General features: G+C 45.2%; 1 protein-coding gene and 1 long non-coding RNA gene across 4 annotated transcripts; one reads left to right on the top strand and one right to left on the bottom strand.

Moving 5' to 3' along the window:
• Window positions 1-215: 215 nt before the first annotated feature.
• LOC111092082 lies at window positions 216-2,100 on the bottom strand. Of its 3 annotated transcripts, none has more exons than XR_005377665.1 (3): window positions 1,801-2,100; window positions 1,016-1,212; window positions 216-324 (listed from the first exon to the last, which is right to left on the bottom strand). It is a non-coding gene; the product is annotated as an uncharacterized LOC111092082 (long non-coding RNA). The 3 variants fall into 3 exon arrangements; XR_005377663.1 differs by having other exon boundaries at window positions 1,848-2,096; XR_005377664.1 differs by lacking the exon at window positions 216-324 and having other exon boundaries at window positions 1,013-1,212; window positions 1,848-2,094.
• SNRPB (small nuclear ribonucleoprotein polypeptides B and B1) lies at window positions 2,097-11,452 on the top strand. The gene is made up of 7 exons (XM_038571793.1): window positions 2,097-2,254; window positions 4,679-4,830; window positions 6,958-7,069; window positions 9,213-9,365; window positions 9,897-10,035; window positions 10,364-10,489; window positions 11,171-11,452. Exons 1-7 carry the CDS (start codon window positions 2,252-2,254, stop codon window positions 11,179-11,181), a joined length of 696 nt encoding a protein of 231 aa, XP_038427721.1. The 5' UTR covers window positions 2,097-2,251; the 3' UTR covers window positions 11,182-11,452.
• Window positions 11,453-15,695: the final 4,243 nt, after the last annotated feature.

Genomic DNA, 15,695 nt, shown 5'->3' on the forward strand with positions numbered 1-15,695 from the left:
CCCAAGAAAGATGCACTTAGGTGGGAAGTGGTGCAAGGGCTGGAGGAGGGGGTCGTTGGGGGGGGGGCAGCCCTCGGCATATATGACTGGACACATTTGGGGAATAAGCCTTCCTTGTGTGGAGAGTGTGGCCAATGGAGACATGGGCTTTCCCCTTTATGTAATAAGATGGAGTAAAAACATAGAAGCCTTTACTTAAGTAATCTAGGAATGGTCTAGTTGTTTAATTTTCATACATAAAGTCTTTCCCATTTCTCTTGGCCTTTTGTTCCAGTAAAATCCTCTTTGATCAGCTCAGGCTATGTACCTCAGTCTCTCCCCTGTCTGGAAAGGAATTCAAATCCCAGCCTGGATTTCCCACGTGAATCCAACCTTTGAGAAACAAGAAGTCCCAAATCAATCTAATAGGTTTACAGGGGAATCTGAGTCTCTGCATGGGCGGGATGACCTAGGTTCTGGAACATGCCAACTGAAGGGAGGGCCTTCCCAAGTCTCTGGGCACTGGAGGGCTGTCACCTCTCCTACCGAGCTCCCTTTGACTTCTGGGAAAGCTCTTTTCCCAGGGTGGGTCCTCCCTCCCTCCCTCCCTGCGTCCCTCCCTCCCTTCCTTCCTGTCTCTTCAGGTCTCTGTTGAATCTTTCTCTACCCTCTGGAAGTACTGCTGTTCCTCAGTGGTCTGTTCATGTCCTCTGGATCCAGGGACCCTTTAACCACACTCCCACTGCAGTCTTCCAGATTCCAGGGTCAGGTCCTTTAACTGTCCCCCAACTGTTCTCTAGCCCCCAAATTACTGCTTTAGGCTTCTTAGCTATTACCTGTGTCAATTCATAGGTCTAAAGACCCCTAAACACAGCCCTGATACCATGCCCCCTCAGCCCTTCATCCCTGGAGTCCAACCTTGCTAGTGACACCCCCCATCATCCCTCGAAGACAACCTAGCTGTACACCTGCCCTAGTTTGTCAGCAATGGGATTCCTAGCATAATCTTTTCCCCAGTGGAAATGGAATATAATACCATGCTATGCTGTTTTTATTTTCTCCCAATATGCATGATATATCTGTTTGCTGCAGCCCTTCAGGTGCAGACACTATGCAGTATATGCTTTGTGTCAATGTCACCCTGGCTCCCCATGCACATCCAAGTCCCTCGGTGACCCTGCTCCCATCTTTGGCTTGCCTGATGACTGTAGACCAGCTCTGGCCCATGCAAATCTTAAAAAAATAAAAAAAGAAGATTTTATTTATTCATGAGAGAGAGAGAGAGAGAGAGAGAGAGGAAGGGGCAGAGACATAGGCAGAGGGAAAAGCAGGTTCCCTGCGGGGATCGTGATGCGGGACTCGATCCCAGGATCCCAGGATCATGACCTAAGCCAAAGGCAGATGCTCAACCAGTCAGCCACCCAGGCGTCCCTCACCATGTTATATTTAGTATATTAGACCTCCAGGTCAAGCAGGTGGCTGGAGATTTTGGCCACGAGTTAAATAAAGCACCCAGGGTTAGAGGAATAAATCTGAAATTCCTGAGCATTTAGGTAGTATTCACAAGTCATAGGACTGGATGGGATTGGTTGATTGACTCATTTGTTCATGGAAATATGTTTAGAGCTAGGCATTGCGGTAACGAAAAATACACAAAGGAAAATCTATACCCTCAGAACTTGCATCCTAATGGGGAGGAATAACAACAGAAACACGGTATATTAGGGATCACCATTAAGGAGGAAGATAAAGCAGGTAAGGGCGGGAAGGCTGCAGTTTAAATAAGGATGGCCAGGGAAGTCCTCAGTGGGAAAATGTTACTTGAGCTGAAGTCCTGAAGGATGTTCGGGCAGGAGTCGTGCAGGTACCTGGACGACTAGCATTGCAAAGGTGCTAAGGCAGGAGCTCGTCCAGCAAGTTCACAGAAAAGGACAGGCCAGGGAAGAGCGGTGGGACCTGGAGACCCAGAGGTAATGGGGAGGGGCGTGCGGGCAGCTCCGGAACCGATTGAAGCTAGGGAGGTGACCTAACATCCCGGGAAATGTTGTTTGACGTTAGCCCCGCCCCAAACTCCCGCGGGCGTCTAGGCTCCCAGGTCGGCGTTTTGGCCGGAACTCAAGAGCCGACGCCGGGCCGGAAGTAGTTTTTACCCGACCCCATTTTATCCGCGGCCGCACTTCCGGTAGCGGCGGCGGGAAGCGGTGTAGTAGCGGGCGTCTAGGCCTCTGCTGAGGGCAATCCGGCGGGAATCGGAGCCATCAGAACCGCCACCATGGTGAGGACGGGCAGGCCGGCTGCGCGGGAACTTCCGAGTCTGTCGTGGAGTGGGCACCGCGGCCGGTCGGGAGGAGGTCGTGGGTTGGGGGCTCATGGCGGCGAAGGCCCGGGCCGCAGCCGCCGCGTCTGGGCGGGGGAGACTCGGACCGTGGCCTTTGGACGGGTTGGGGGAAGGGAGGGCTGGGGCCGAGGGACGGAGGCCGGGGCCGCTAGGTGGTGGCGAGGATGGGCCCGCGGCTGTCCACGCCGCTGTAGCCACGGTGCTTGGGATCCTGCAGGCACGAAGTAAACTTTTGCGCAATAAATGCGCGTTTGGGGTTTCGGAGCAGACATAAGAGCCTCAGGAGGACTCGTGAAACGGGGTGAGGGTCTGAGGGGGACTTGCGGAAAGCGGGGAGGACTTCTGGCCGAAACTAGAGAGCGTGCTTGGGTCTAGCAGATGGGAGGAGGGAATGGGAGGGAAACCGAAGATGGAGGAAGGGTTCAACTCCTTTGTGGGGCAGGTCTGTGTGAGCGTGTCTGGCTTCTCAGGCACTGGGGCTACTCCACTCCTTTCGCTTTCTAGTTGCGGACGCAGGTAATATGATCCAGAGTGGTAATTAAGCGCTGCGTAAAAGTAACGGGGCGGGGGGGGGGGCGGGATAAGAACGTTTTCCTGGAGTAGATGGTTCCTGAGCAGAGTCCTAACAGGTTGTTACAGGAGTCTCCCCAGCCTCGATGGAAGGGAGTATTGTAGATTGGGAGGGCTCCAAGAGCAGGGCGTGAAGGGCCGCACTGTTGAGGGTTCCTGGAGGGGTCGAGGGGGAAGGGATGGAAGAAGAGATGGGAGGAATTGGCAGGAACCTGGCTACTAAAGGCTTTCCATGCTGCCTGATCCCGTTGGTGATGAGGGATGCCGTGGAAGGATGTAGCCAGCGAAATGACGTGGACGCAGTTGTGTTTAGAAAGAGCGCTCTGTTCTGTGGCTGTTGCGTGTTGGGTGAACCGAAAGCCGGGGATTGTTTGTAGGATTGGTTTGGAAGAGTAGGCACTGGATTCAGTCTGTCTAGGTTCCAGACCAGCTTCCTGGCTGTGAGACGGGGCAAGCTACTTAACCTCTCCTGACCTCAGTGGCTGCATCTGTAAAATAGGAATAATAATTAGCCTGGTTTTTAGAATTAAATGAGATATTTAGAGACTGCTGGGTGGCTCAGTAGTTAAACATCTGCCTTGGGCCCAAGGTGTGATCCTGGAGACCCGGGATTTAGTCCCACATCAGGCTCCTTGCATGGAGCCTGCTTCTCCCTCTGCCTGTGTCTCTGCCTTTCTGTGTCTCTCATGAATAAATAAATAAAATGTTTAAAAAAATAAAAGATATTTAGTGCTTGTCACAGTGCCTGGTACGCAGTGAACGACCAGGAAGACTTACCTATTATAAGGTGGACAGACCAGTAAATGTTGCCATAAGGCTTCAGATCTGTGTGGCTAGAATCTAGAGGGCAGATTTAAATGGGGACACTGGACTCAAGTTAACCAGCTTGTAGCTGGTTAACAGTCATTTGAGGGAGAGTGAGCCACATAACTTGTGTCTCTAGGCAAGGCTCTGATCCACACATTGGTGGGTTGAAAAACCTGTTCTTGTCCAAGCTTACAGAGATGAACAGCAAGCACAGTAACTGGCAAGAAGACGACACTTGGAAGGCTGATACACAAATCAAATGCCAGGTTATTTCTAGAGAGGTATAACTGCCAAAGGCACCTGGCAATTTGCGTTGTGAGTTCTATTTAGTCTGTCTTTTACCAAAGCTACCTTGGAAGCCAGGCTACAAACCAGAAAAGGTTGTTGGATTGATAAAGAAGTTTAAAGACCATTATGTGTTCAAACTGATGAGCACCCTGGCCACCAGAAAGTTTCCCTCCCAAAGACAGTTTTGGAGGCACATTAACATTTTTCGTTTAGGGATTCCATTTGCCTTGCCTCCAAGCTCATCAGCTCCTTTCTGATAATAGATTCTTGCTGATTGGATCCTTAGTGCCAATCATTCCAGCTGTTTTACTCGGTCCTTTAACTGGGCTGTGGGTGTTCCACAGCACTGGAGTCACACACCTGTAACCTGCATAGTGGCAGATGGCTAATCTGGTATGGGGGGATTGGATTAGTTTGGAGATACCTTACTCCTCACCCCTGAAACTGACACAGCAGACACACAGGCAATTGTGATATGAAAAAGACTGATTTTAAGGGAGAGTAAGAGAGTTGTGGGCAGAGGTCTGGGCTGAACACTGGGTGTGGGAGAATTCCCCGGGAAAGGAAGACAGAGCTGAGAAGTTGTTGAGAGAGATAGCCATGTGGAAAAGTAGGCCAGAGCTGGTTTTTAGGAAGGACCAGGGATATATAGGTTCAAAAGAGCTTGACTCTGATCCTGCTGATTTCTCCTTGCAGACTGTGGGCAAGAGCAGCAAGATGCTGCAGCACATCGACTATAGGATGAGGTGCATCCTACAAGACGGCCGGATCTTCATTGGCACCTTCAAGGCTTTTGACAAGCATATGAATTTGATTCTCTGTGACTGTGATGAGTTCAGGAAAATCAAGTGAGAAGTGGGCTGCATGGGGGTGGGATTTAAATTGTGAGGGAAATGGACTGGGTGGGTGGGCCAAGCAACAGGTAGTGATGTAGCCAGCTGGTTCCTTGGTTTGCTCTCCTGTGTTAGAGGGCAGATTTAAATGGGGACGCTGGACTCTTAAGAAATCTCCTTCGTTATTAGCCCGGCAAGCCTTGCTCTCTAGTCGTAGCTGAATAAAAGTTGTAAGGAGGGCTGCTAGGCTTTTTGTTTCTCTGACTTTGTGTGCCCCTGGGTACTGGGGTAAAGGGCTCTCATGTTCTCCCCACAGGTGTGTAAGGGGGGAGAGCTTGATTTTCTGGCCTCATTGCCTATTTGTAAAGCTGTAGCCTAAAGGGCTCTCCCAATGCAGCCTGGTCTGAAACTGCTTTAAGAAGCCTCTGACCCTCTTCAGGGTAAGTGCTCAGCTTCCCGTGTGGGTTTGGGGCCAGTGATTTTTGTTGGCATTTATAGACACAATTAGAGATATTTTCTACTCTTCTATATGTAATTGGATAATTCCCTTGTCTTAAGACTCACAGATTTTAAGCTTCTGGCCTATGAAAAAATGTGGGCTAGCTTTTTGTGCATATTACATTCAAGGCATCCTGAGGCCCAAAGAGGTTATGTGACTTCTGTCATCATTCAGCTCTCTTTGGCCACGTGCAGTGGTCCATGTTATGTTGTTGGTAGCTATGAATTCCTTTTGATTCCCTTTAGGGCTCTTGTTTTCTTTTTGTGGCAAGAGGTCAAGAAGTACAAGAGACAGTGTGGTAGGGATGGCTGAGTGCCAGGTACACATTAGAGAAGGGCCAGCAGGTCAGCGTAGAACTATTCTAAATGGTTCCCTCCTGTTGTTGTTTTAATGAAACTATTCTGATAATTAAAAAATGTTTATTGGAAAACATATTTTAAAAATACATAAAAGTGTATGAAGATTTAAATACCCAGAATGGTGGGGTTTTTTTTGTAGTTTTTTTGTTTTATATGGTTTTTTGATTTTTATGGAAGAAAAATACATGCTTTTATTTAAAAAGAAAATTTAGATAAGGAAAAAGGAAGAAATGTTCACCCACAGAAAACTGCTGTTAATTTAATATAAAAAATATTAAAGGAAACCTATAAGTTTTTAAAGATCAGAGCATTTTGTCTTTGCTTTATTTTTAGGATATTAGTTTTGGCTTTTTCTTTACTTCCCCTATCTTGCTACAGTTTATTTCTCAGTTTACATTTACAGTTGACACTTGAACAACCCAGGGGTTGGGGCACTGACCCCATACAGTTGAAAATCCACGTATAACTTTTGATTCCCTGCCCCAAACTGAACTACTAATAGCCTCCTGTTGTCCAGAGGCCTTGCCAATGACCTAAACAGATTAACGTATATTTTGTATGTTATATGTATTATATACTGTTTTCTTACAATAAAGTAAGATAGAGAAAAGTTATTAAAATCATAAGGAAAATATATTTGCAGTACTGTATCAAAAAAAAATTCACATACAAGTGGCCCCACACAGTTCAAACCCATGTTGTTCAAGGGTCACCTATATAATTTGTTCTCCTGCTCTGGTAGTTACATTGGGAATGTCTGTTTTTGTGCTTTGAGGACAGAGGTGTAATTTCTATATAGTTAATTCTTTTATTGTTTCTATTTCTGAGGTGAGATGAGGGCTGTAGTGACTCATTCTGTGGGGCTGACTTGGTAGTGGAAGGGTGTTGTGTGCAAAGGGCTGAGTGGGGTTCAGTGGACTTGAGTTGTTCCGGCTGCCTCCTCACACTGACAAGGCCTTAAGCTGGAGGGAGGGAGTAGGGTAATGTCAAAGAAGGTTGGACTGCGGAAAGGCCTTCCTGATAGTTATGGACTAACATTTGAGCCAGGGCTGGGCTTTAACTCGTATCCTGTCTCTTGGTCAGTGCATCCCCTTGCCGTAGGAGACAGCCACTTAAAGGGGTGGTGAGTTCAGCCTGTGAAGACTGTCTTAGAGAAAGTTTTTGTACCATTTGTTGGGAGATAACAGTGTAAAACAGATCTTGGAGGCCCCTAGACAGGTGAATGGAGCTTTACCCTTTTCCTAATGCTTGCTTTTTTATTTGTTTTCCTAAACCCATTCTCAGGCCAAAGAACTCAAAACAAGCAGAAAGAGAAGAGAAGCGAGTCCTTGGTCTGGTGCTGCTTCGAGGGGAGAACCTGGTCTCAATGACGGTAGAGGGACCTCCTCCCAAAGATGTAAGTCTGCCTCGAGGGCCACTTTAAGGTGGGGAAGCCCTACTGTGAGCCAGACTCTGTGTTAGGTTCTCTGCATTTATTTCACTGCATTACTCACAGGCATCCTCTGGTTTTTCTCCTGCTTTTACATATAATGCAGTCTCAAAGAGGTTACCCCACAAGTAGGAAGTAGAAATGGGGAACCAGAATTGGAGGGTTCTAACTTTAAAGCTCTCCTCCTTTCCCTCAGATGCTGTACACAGTGAGGAGAAAAGGCACCTAAGGCCATCTGGTCAGTTCTTAATGTGATGGCATTCTACCTGGACCTTGAACAGTCCTCTAACTCCAGGGGGCACCTGGGAGGCTCAGTTGGTCAAGCATCCTACTCTTGATTTCAGCTCAGGTTGTGAACTGAGGGTTGTGAGACTGAGCCCCACATCAGGCTGCACGCTCAGTGGGGAGTCTGCTTGAGATTCTTTCCCTCTGCCACCCCGAACCACATGCTCTTACTTGCACATCCACTCTCAAATGAATAAATCTTTAGAAAAGAACTGGGAGAGCTCAGTTAAGAGGGAATGAAGAAACCAAAGGACTCATGAACATTAATTTAAAATGCTGGATTGTGGGGTGCTTGGGTGGCTCAGTTGATCGAGCTGCCAGCTCTTGATTTTGACTCAGGTCATGATTTCTGGGTTCTGGGATCCCATCCTACATTAGGCTCCATGCTTGGCGGGGTGTCTGCTTGAAGAGTCTCTCTCTCTCTTCCCCTTCCCTCACTTACTCATGAGCGTTCTCTCAATTAAAAAAGAAAAAGTCCTAACTCCAAATAACAGAATGTATATATTTTGTACAGTTAGAGAATAATAGTTAACATTTATTAAGCATCTGCTGTATATCAAGCAGTTCCATATTTTAGTTTCTCCTTACAAGCAGTTTTTTGAGATAAATTATTCCCACTTAATAGAAAAACAGGTTTAGTAACATGCCTGAGTGTCACAGCTAATAAATGGTGAAGCTGGCATTTGATCCCAGGCGGTCTTGGTTCCATAAACACCAGGCTCCATTTAGAAATAGAACAGACTTGGGATCCCTGGGTGGCGCAGCAGTTTGGCGCCTGCCTTTGGCCCAGGGCGCGATCCTGGAGACCCAGGATCGAATCCCACGTCGGGCTCCCGGTGCATGGAGCCTGCTTCTCCCTCTGCCCCTCTCTCTCTCTCTCTCTCTCTCTCTCTCTCTCTCTCTCTCTCTATCATAAATAAATAAAAATTAAAAAAAAAAAAGAGACTTTAGAGCGTCTAACCAGGTTTTCCCCATTTTCATTTTAAGACATCATCAAAGGAATAATTGTCCTTAATTTTACTTTTGTCCACATATGTATTTTTTTAAATTTAATGTGTAATATGTATATGTAATACTTTGTTTTGCTCTTTCACTAAACACTGTAAACAGTTTTCCAGTTAACTGTATGGTTTTTAAAAGTCATGTTAAAAATACTCTCAAGTGAGGAACAGAGTACTTACCCCAATCATTTCCTTCTTTTCTCATACATTGAGACTCATACATTGAAGCCTTTCCAATTACAAATGCAAGGGATTTACCATATTTTTTGGTTAAAGTGTATGTCTATATTCATAACTCTTGGATTGGTTTCCAGTAGAAATTGCTTCTGTTATATAGGTCACTGTAAGTCTTCGTGACCACAACTGGTCATATGATAACCCAAGTCCATTGTACTAATTAATACTAAAGAAGACCAGTGAGGAGGTAGTCCCAGACTATGAGATTACATGCCCAATTTCACCACCAGGTGAGAATCAGCTAGGATTGGACCTCATTTCTCTGATGCCAGGTCAAGTGCTCTTGTCTGCCTTTTAAATGGAGTCCTGGCCCTTTGTTGATTTAATTTTCATAGGAATATTATAGGTTGAGTTGTGGTGTGTTATCTCTAGACTTCCTCTTAAGTTCTTCTAGCCTATGGTAGAGGTGACAGCTAGGCACATAATCTTGGGTGGAAGAGGAATTAACACATAGGGGTGGTGGGGTAGTGTTTTTAAGGTGTTTCGATGCCTCATATATCTTAGGGGCTCCTTTGGCAATGATATTCCAAAGTGTACTTCTGATTCTCTAGGTCCCCAGCATTTTACCATATTTCTTTATTTCTTAGACTGGCATTGCCCGAGTGCCACTTGCTGGAGCTGCCGGGGGCCCAGGGATTGGCAGGGCTGCTGGTAGAGGAATTCCAGCTGGTGTTCCAATGCCCCAGGCTCCTGCAGGACTTGCAGGGCCAGTCCGAGGGGTTGGTGGGCCATCCCAGCAGGTAAGGAGTTGGGGGAAGGCACCAGCTTCTTGTGATTAAAATGAAGGATAGAGAGAGAGGGCCCACAGTTTGGGAAGAGTCCAGAAGAACCAACCTCCGACCATCAGGATGTCAGTATTTCATTGTGCTTTATATGTAGTCCTAGAATCAGATGAGAAGGAAAACTTAACATTGTACATTATTTTGATGCTATTGAAGTAAAGAGATGCATAAAAGGTATTTTTGCTGCCCATTTTGGGGCAGAATATTGCCATGACAACATGAGCTATGCTCTCTTACAGCCTGTTAGTAGTTACACCAACAGTGCTGGTGCTGTCTATGATTTGGACTGGGCCTCCGTAACTCAGGCCTGGTAGATGGGAATGAGCATTTAGGCTTGGTCTTCTCTGGCAGATGGTTTCAGATAGCCTGGTACCTCGGGTTGTAGCTTAGGGGATGGCATGTCTGCTGGGTCTTAACTGAGTTAAGGGAGAGTGGGATGCTGTGTTGTACTGCCCTGTTCTGCCTGACTCTGCTTCTGTGTCCTCTTAGGTGATGACCCCGCAGGGAAGAGGCACTGTGGCTGCTGCTGCCGCTGCTGCCACTGCCAGCATTGCAGGGGCCCCGACCCAGTACCCGCCCGGCCGTGGGGGTCCTCCCCCACCTATGGGCCGGGGGGCACCGCCTCCAGGTGAGGAGCCCTTTAAGGAGACCACAGCTACCTGATGGGAGATAACCTGAGCTGGATTCATGATGAGACATAACATTGACTGAAACTGATGATGAGTTTGGGTAATTAAGCAGGATTACTCTGAGATCCAGCGTGACTGACCATGGAACTAGCCAGACAAGAGCCATAGGGAGCCCCACCTCTTTGGCTCAAGACCCAGTTTCTTAGGAGAGACTGGGAGGGTGGAAGGTCCATCTGTCTCAGAACTTAGTGGACAGCTTTGTTATGTTGCCTGCTACCTTTTTGAGGCAGATACTTGAGCTGTATTCTTGGGCCTTTTCTCTTGTAGGCATGATGGGCCCACCACCTGGCATGAGGCCTCCCATGGGCCCCCCAATGGGGATCCCTCCTGGTCGAGGAACTCCAATGGGCATGCCCCCGCCGGGGATGCGGCCCCCTCCCCCGGGCATGCGAGGTAAGTACGAACAGCAGTGACTCGACTTCTTTAGAGCATGTTGGGATGGGAAATGGAGGGAAGGTTAGATTTTGCTGTACCCTCTGTGCTTCTAGGCCTTAAGCCAAGGGAAGTGAAGAGTGCAACTTTGTCCACAAAGGAAAGAGGGAAAAGGCATTTCTTAAAATCAGCGTTCCCTCCCTCTTAGAGCAATTAGAGTGGTCCTGTACCCAGGGCTCTTCTCAGTGTAGAAGGCAGTGTTCTGGGGGCACTGTGAAATACATTCTGAGAGTCCCCAGCAAAGGCCCTGGGATTGTCTTAGGCCTTTGGTTCTGTTTCTGTTTAACTCCAGTTTGAGAAATGTTGAGATAGATTAGCCCTCTCATTTTATAGATAAGATAATGGGCCCTGAGAGCTTAGCATCCTGCCTCCCAGATTGGTGTTCTTTGCCCCAAGCTATAGTGGCCTTTAAGATAACCCACAGCCACAGTGGGTGACCCCTGTCTCTAGTTCAGGCTTTTTGTTGGTGGGTTTTATAAGCATAAGAAATCCATACATATCCGAGAAGTCCCTAGTTAGTGTGTATGTTATGTCCCTCTGATCCCTTGGTACCTGCAGGGTGTGGGAGGCTGGGGTGGTGGTTGGGGCTGGGGATTTGAGTTGCTGATCAGGCACTGACTAAACTTCTTACTCTTACTTCAGGCCTCCTTTGACCCTTGACCACAGAGTTATGGAAGTAGCTCCACAGAGGCGTGGGCCCGATTGCCACAGACGTGTTTGTTTGTTATGCCGTTGTTCTTGGAGTCTCACAGGATTGTCTGGTTTCCCTTTCAGGGCCCCCTCCCCCGGGAATGCGCCCACCAAGGCCCTAGACTCATCTTGGCCCTCCTCAGCTCCCTGCCTGTTTCCCGTCAGGCTGTACATAGTCCTTTTACTTCCTTGTAGCCTGTGAAACTAGTTTATAATAAACTCTTAAGAATATTGTATTCGGCGTGTCTGTTTAATTTTAGAAAATGAGGTCCTTAATAGAGTCAAGAAAGGTTGCCCTGGAAAAGTTAGCACTAATCTTAGCTGCTTCCCTTATAAAATATTTTAATACACATTCACAGAGATGCACAGCCTCATACTGAGAATTAACAAAATTGGATGAGACATTCCCACGTACCAAACTGGCAAAGATTAGTTTGTTGAAGTAAATACTCATGCTGTTGGTGATGGTGGAGTTAGCAAATCTTTGGAAGACACTCCTTTAGACACTCCTTTTGATAGCCTTTTGTGCAGTACTTGAGATTATATTCATTTTCACATGATAAAGTAGGAGGCTGATACTAAAAATGGTAAACAATCCTATTGAGAGGGGAACAATTTTGGTAGAACTTTCTCCTAGCATCACACACATGCATATAACCTAACCTAACTTTTTTCTTTTTCTTTTAACCTAACAACTTTTGAGTTGGAGATATCCATGATTTCTTCCACTTAAAGTCTGTGTTTAACAAGATAGTTACTGAGTAGCACATCAAGCTTCAAGGGTACAGAAATAGAAAAGGACAGTATTCTAAAGTCTGGGGGAAGACCTACAAAATGCAAAGGGGAAAAAAAGTGATGTACTACTGAGGTGGTAGGAATTTCTTCAGGAATGTAAGGTTGGTTCAATGTAATGAAATACACATTAAAGAAAAAAGCCACATGATCATTTTCATAGATGCAGAGAAAACATTTGACAAAATTCTGACACCCTTTATCATGGTAAAAACGGCACATTAGGAATAGAAAGGAACTTTGTAAATGGGTTTATTTGGAAATTCACAGCCAACATAAAAATGAAAACTAAAGGAATGAGTTACGGGTGTCCCTTTAACCACTGCCATTCACCCTTGTACTGGAAGTTGTAGCCGAGCAATTTAGGTAAGTATACAAAATTAGAGATACAGAAGTTAGAAAAGAAGTAAACCTTGACAAATATCCTATATAGAGAATATCCCAAAGAAACCGTTAGAAAACTAGAGCTGACCAATTCCACAGAGTCGGAGGGCCCAAGTTCACACAGAAATCAATTGTGTAGCTATGCACCAGCAACAATCTGGAAAGGAGATTTAAATCCTTCCATTATGGTAGCATTTCAAAGAAAATACTTAGAAATCTATTTAACCAAGGTGAAAGATTTGTACACTGAAACTAAACATCTTGAGAGAAAATCTAAATGAAAGACCACTCCTATTTATGGGATTGAAGACAATATTGTTAAAATGGCAATACTCTCCAAAGCATTTATAGATTGAGTGTAATCTCTGTCAAAATTCCAATGGCTATCTTTTTCTTTTAATATTTATTTATTCATGAGAGACACAGAGAATAGCAGAGATACAGGCAGAAGGAGAAGCAGGTTCCATGCAGGGAGCCTAACGTGGGACTCGATCCCAGGACTCCAGGATCATGCCCTGGGCCTAAGGCAGGCGCTAAACCGCCGAGCCACCCAGGATCCCCAATGGCTTTTTTCTTTTTTCCAGAAACGAGTGGATCTTCAAATTCCTAAGAAGCCATTAGAGGCCCAATTAGCAAAACCAATCTTGTAAAACGTTCAAAGTTGGATGTTTCACACTTCCTGATTTCAAAACCTAGTACAAGTAGTTTCAGTAGGCAGTGTGGTATAGACATACAGACCAACGGAATAGAATTGAGAATCTGGAGATAAAGCCTTGTTTATACAGCTAACTGATTTTTTGGGAAGTGCTAAAACCTTTTTATTGAAATAAGTTCAGCAAACAGTGCTGGGACCATTGGATAACTAACGCAGGAGACTGAAGCTGGACCTCTGCCTTACTCTGTATGTCACTCATTAACTCAGAATGGATCAATCATATAAATATAAGAGCTAAAACTATAAACCTACCAGAAGCAAACAGGTGAATCCTGACCTGAGGTCTGGTGATGGATTCTTATATTTGACACCAAAAATGCAGGCAAAACAAAACAAAACAATTTGTGCATCAAGATATCAAGAATGTGCGAAAGCAACCTACAAAATGGGAGAAAATATTTGCAAATCCTATATCTGATTTGGATTTAATATCCAGACTATATAAGGAACTTTTATAACTCAATAGCAAAAAGCTCAATTTAAAAGCAAAGGAATGGAACAGACATTTCTTCAAACAAGATCTACAAATAGATAACAAGCACATTAAAAATATGGTCAGCATCACTGATTACTAAAGAGATGCAAATTAAAACCAGAACGAGATACCATTTCATACCCACTAGGATGGCTTTCATGGAAAAAAGGGCACAGAGTGGGGGATAACAACTGCTGGCGAAGATGTGGGGAAATAGGACCCCTTGTACGCTGCTGGCAAGAATATAAAATGGTGCAGCCAGAATGGAAAACCATTTGGCGGTTCATCAAAAAGTTAAACATAGAAATACCATATGATCCAGCAATTCCACTCCTAAGTCCTTTTTTTTTTTTTTTTTTTTTAGATTTTATTTATTCATGAGAGAGGCAGAGACACAGGCAGAGGGAGAGGCAAGCTCCATGCAGGGAGCCCGATGTGGGACTTGATCCTAAGACCCTGGGATCACACGCCCTGAGCCCAAGGCAGACGCTCAACCACTGAGCCAGCCAGGCATTCCAATTCCACTCCTAAGTATATACTCGAAGAGAAATGAAAATCTATGTCTACACAGAAACTTATATGTGAATGTTTATAGTACATTAATCATAATAGCCACTCGGAATAACTCAGCTGTCCACCAGTAGATGAATGGATAAACTGAGGGATAGTACATTCAATAAAATATTATTCAGCCATAAAAGAAATGAAGTATTGATAAATGCTGCCATTTGGATGAACCTTGAAAACATTGTGCTAAGTGAAAGAGGCCAGATACAAAGGGTCACATTATAGGATTCCTTTTATTTGAAGTGTCCAGAATAGATAAGATCATAGGGACAGCAGATTAGAAGTTACTGGGGCATGTGGATGGGGCCAAGGGGAATGGAGATGGATTACTTAGTGGATATGTGGTGATGAAAAAGTTTTACAACTAGAGATAGCTGGCTGGTTATTGTGTAACATGGTGAATCCAACTAAATACAGTTGAGTTCTAATAGTCAAATTAAAGTGGTTAGTTAGGGATCACTGGGTGGCGCAGCGGTTTGGCGCCTGCCTTTGGCCCAGGGCGTGATCCTGGAGACCCGGGATCGAATCCCACGTTGGGCTCCCGGTGCATGGAGCCTGCTTCTCCCTCAGCTTGTGTCTCTGCCTCTCTCTCTCTCTCTCTCTCTCTGTGTGTGACTATCATAAATAAATTTAAAAAAATTTAAAAAAAGTAAAGTGGTTAGTTATATGTTAAGTGAATTTCACCTGAATTAAGAAAAGGGAAAGATAGTTTCTTCGTGTAAAGAGTTTACTAAGGCTTTTAGTCATGGGAGGGACATCTCAGCAGAGGAAAAGGTGGAGGAGTAAGAATGTCAGGGAGGTGAATTTGGCAGCAGCTTTTGGCAGAAGAATCAATGGCTGGCTCAGACCATGTCACAGGAACCTATGCCCTGAGCAACAACAAACTGCTAAGCAGGTAGCCTCCCAGGTGCCTGGGTGACCCAAAGGGTTTTGTACTCTTAGCCTGAGCTGAAAGGCATGAACTCTTATTTTATCACACAAATAATGAACATTTTCTTCAACAAAGGAAAAATGTAGAGTCACGCATTGCCTAGTGATTAGCAAAGTAAAAATACCGGCTGCTCAAAACCATTCTTGAAAATCCATGTAAATAAAGTCTCTAAATAGAGACTCTTGAAGTGTGGACTACATGGTTCTCTATATGCAGCCCTATGTAGAAAAATCCTAGGCACACTTGCATTTGGGAACCAGTGACTAAACAAGGAGAAAGAACAAAAGGAAAAGTCTGCAGTCAGACATCTGGGCATTCCAACTATTTTCTCTTGAAGATAATTCCTATGTCCCTGGTGGTGAAAGAGGTTTGGGTGGAGAATTGCGCATTTTGTCTTCCCTCTAGGCTCTTCACCGGTTTTCATATTAAGCCTCTGTGACATTAGTTCAGTAGGTCAATTGGTCTGAAGCTGTGAGGATTGAATAAGATATCGGGTTTGCTTGGGTTTAAATACAAATTCTGCTTGGTCAGACACACATGCATACTCTTCCACAGTTTATGTATTCTGCTTGTTTCTTTCAAAAATATTATATTATTATAAATGCTCATTAGA

Source organism: Canis lupus, chromosome 24 (genome assembly GCF_011100685.1).
Source record: "Canis lupus familiaris isolate Mischka breed German Shepherd chromosome 24, alternate assembly UU_Cfam_GSD_1.0, whole genome shotgun sequence".
Lineage (NCBI taxonomy): Eukaryota > Metazoa > Chordata > Mammalia > Carnivora > Canidae > Canis > Canis lupus.

What these genes read in the sequence shown, in the direction of transcription:
- SNRPB (XM_038571793.1), top strand. An exon ending in GATGAGTTCAGGAAAATCAA is followed by an intron (nt 4,831 to 6,957) that starts GTGAGAAGTGGG and finishes ACCCATTCTCAG; the next exon opens with GCCAAAGAACTCAAAACAAG. An exon ending in CCGGGGGGCACCGCCTCCAG is followed by an intron (nt 10,036 to 10,363) that starts GTGAGGAGCCCT and finishes TTTCTCTTGTAG; the next exon opens with GCATGATGGGCCCACCACCT.